Raw genomic sequence first — 2,500 nt, 5'->3', positions numbered from 1 at the left:
AGCGGCTCGATTCTTAGCTAGGTAGCAGCAAGAGCAGCAGTAGCAGTAGCAGCAGCCAGCAGCAGCAGCAGCAGCAGCAGCAGTGGCTCTCAAAGTGGCGAGATCAAGAACTGGAAGGCGCAGTGCGGGTTCGGCCGTCGGCGAGCACAGGTCTGTGGAGAGACGGGCTGGTAGCCGGAACGTTCGTTCAGGGGCGCACGTTGTGTGATCGCCTCTGGTCCGTTGATTTCCGCTTTCCCCTTCGCTTGATACAGATTCGAGTCTTTGGGAAGCTGCGTTCGATTGCTGTTTTCTCCAGAATTGACAGGGATTTGCAACGCCCAAAAGTTAATGGAAGTGTGTTCTCTGTGGGTAAATCAGGAAGACTCGCGACGAAATCTATTGAAGAGGACAGGAAAGTTTACGCCCGGCATAAGATTCAAACTTTGGAAGAGTCTTCCATCGTGTTCGCAGTGTTAAATGTAGTCGAGCGGGACTTTTAGGAACTATGGTGATATTACGGTATCTAAAATGACTTTTGGAAGACGCTTCTTTGGAGAAACTTAATTTATAAGTGAAGTAAGGTGGAGACCATTCGGCTTCTTGCCGCCATGTATTTAAATGAATGAAAGGAAAATTGAATGGAATAAAACTAATGCTTAGTAGACGGTGGGGAAAAATATTCACCAATTAAGAGCTATTTTCTTAGAATAAATAAGCAGACCTCATTCAAGTTCTCTCAACATTAGTGACACTTGGGTGAAATTTATTATACGGATTTGAAATATATATGACCTCAATTTCTTGTTAAAACGTTAATTCGTCTTTTAGTATTTTTTATCTTAGAAACAAATTAATTTTCCTAATTTTGTGTCGCCTCTGTCTGCTGTATTTGTTTGTTTGTTCGTCTAATTATATTTAGTCTTTTGTATTTGATTTTCAACAAAATTAATCTCTCTCTCTCTCTCTCTCTCTCTCTCTTCTCTCTCTCTCTCTCTCTCTCTCTCTCTTTTTCATTAGCAAATTTGATTATTATTTTCCAACTGTTTTATCGTTATTTTACTCTTTATTAGCAGTAATTAGAATAATATTTGTTACGTCAGAAATATAAGTTGCAGAAAAAAATAGAAAGAAGAAGAAAACTGTTTCCTTCCCCGACCCATCATAGAAAGGCAGGAAGGAGATAGAGAAAGAGGATTTCAATTGCAAAGCGGATGCAAATGGTATATAAACTTTTGACAAAGATGGCACTAGACGTTTATGCACTTTGCTGAGGAATATTTGGATGTCTGTGGATCTGGAGGGACCTCCACCACCAACACCACCTCCAACACCACCACCACCAGCAAAGCCACACCACTCCTACCATGAACACTTTCGAACCGAAGAATCCAAAAGTTTGTTGGCTGGGCAAATCGGGACAAAAGACCAAAATGTTTCTTACGTTGATATTCGACTCAGTTCCAACGACCACCATTGCCCTGGCGGTGTTCGTCTTTATCACCGTAACTGTCGCAGGTAAGGTGATGTTCCGATATTCGATTCACTTCCGCTGGAAAAGCCAATAGCCCCTTGCGATCGTCGAGGAAGGGTTTAAATCCGATCACGGTTTCCAGGGGTGCGAATGGAAAGAACAGGGCAAATGTGTGTTTATATACTATATATATATATATATATATATATAAATATATATATATATATAATAATAATATACATATATATGTGTGTGTGTACGTGCGTGTGTCCGTATGAATGTGTGTGTTTTTGGGCACTTGTGTACAATAAAAAGAAAAGGAATAGACAGTGATATAAAGCTTATATTACCGTGTATTTCGTTTATTAAGCACTGAAAAACAAATGTGGATATATCTATATATATATATGTAATATATATATGTATATACATATATATATATATATATATATATGTATATATATATATATAGTTATATATATATAGATATATATATATATATATATATATATATATATATATATATATACATACACACACGCACAAACACACACACACACATACACACACACACACACACACATATATATATATATATACATACATATATATATATATATATATATATATATATATATATATATATATATATATATATATATTACTTTCATGGAGGGCCTCAATAATACGGGCGTTGCAAAAGAGTCTCTTATGAACTTTCCGTATTAATGAGGTGCTTTGTGAAAGTAAAAACTTTTTACGCAGTGAATTTATGTTAGTGGGAATATTTTTATTTCCTACAATACACACACACACCCAAACACACATACACTAACACACACACATATATATATAACATATATACACTGATTTTTTTTTATGATTGAGCGTATTTCGAACATTAAGTTGACTGATAATTATTTTAGTTAAAAGAATAACTTACCATTCCGATTGTGTAATGGTAAATACTAAAGGCAACTACTGTGGGCAATACCAGTCCTGATTTCTAGAGCTTACATTGTGGTATACTTTTCAAGAATTAGAGAA

At 36.0% G+C, this 2,500-nt stretch overlaps 1 protein-coding gene across 3 annotated transcripts in view; it reads left to right on the top strand.

Annotated features, from left to right (window-relative positions):
* The first annotated feature begins 121 nt into the window (after positions 1 to 121).
* LOC135206242 (carbonic anhydrase-related protein 10-like) overlaps positions 122 to 2,500 on the top strand; it is a 646,502-nt gene continuing 644,123 nt past the window's right edge. For 2 of the 3 annotated variants that reach the window (XM_064237623.1, XM_064237621.1), the window contains exons 1-2: positions 122 to 150; positions 1,083 to 1,497. In XM_064237623.1, coding sequence (XP_064093693.1) covers positions 1,347 to 1,497 — 151 coding nt within the window. In that variant the 5' untranslated portion in view covers positions 122 to 150; positions 1,083 to 1,346. Of the gene's footprint in view, positions 151 to 1,060; positions 1,498 to 2,500 lie in introns of those variants that run through there. The other variant, XM_064237622.1, reaches the window with a different exon arrangement.

Source organism: Macrobrachium nipponense, chromosome 29 (genome assembly GCF_015104395.2).
Source record: "Macrobrachium nipponense isolate FS-2020 chromosome 29, ASM1510439v2, whole genome shotgun sequence".
NCBI classification, from domain to species: Eukaryota; Metazoa; Arthropoda; class Malacostraca; order Decapoda; family Palaemonidae; genus Macrobrachium; species Macrobrachium nipponense.
This window is presented reverse-complemented; position numbering and strand designations above follow the sequence as displayed.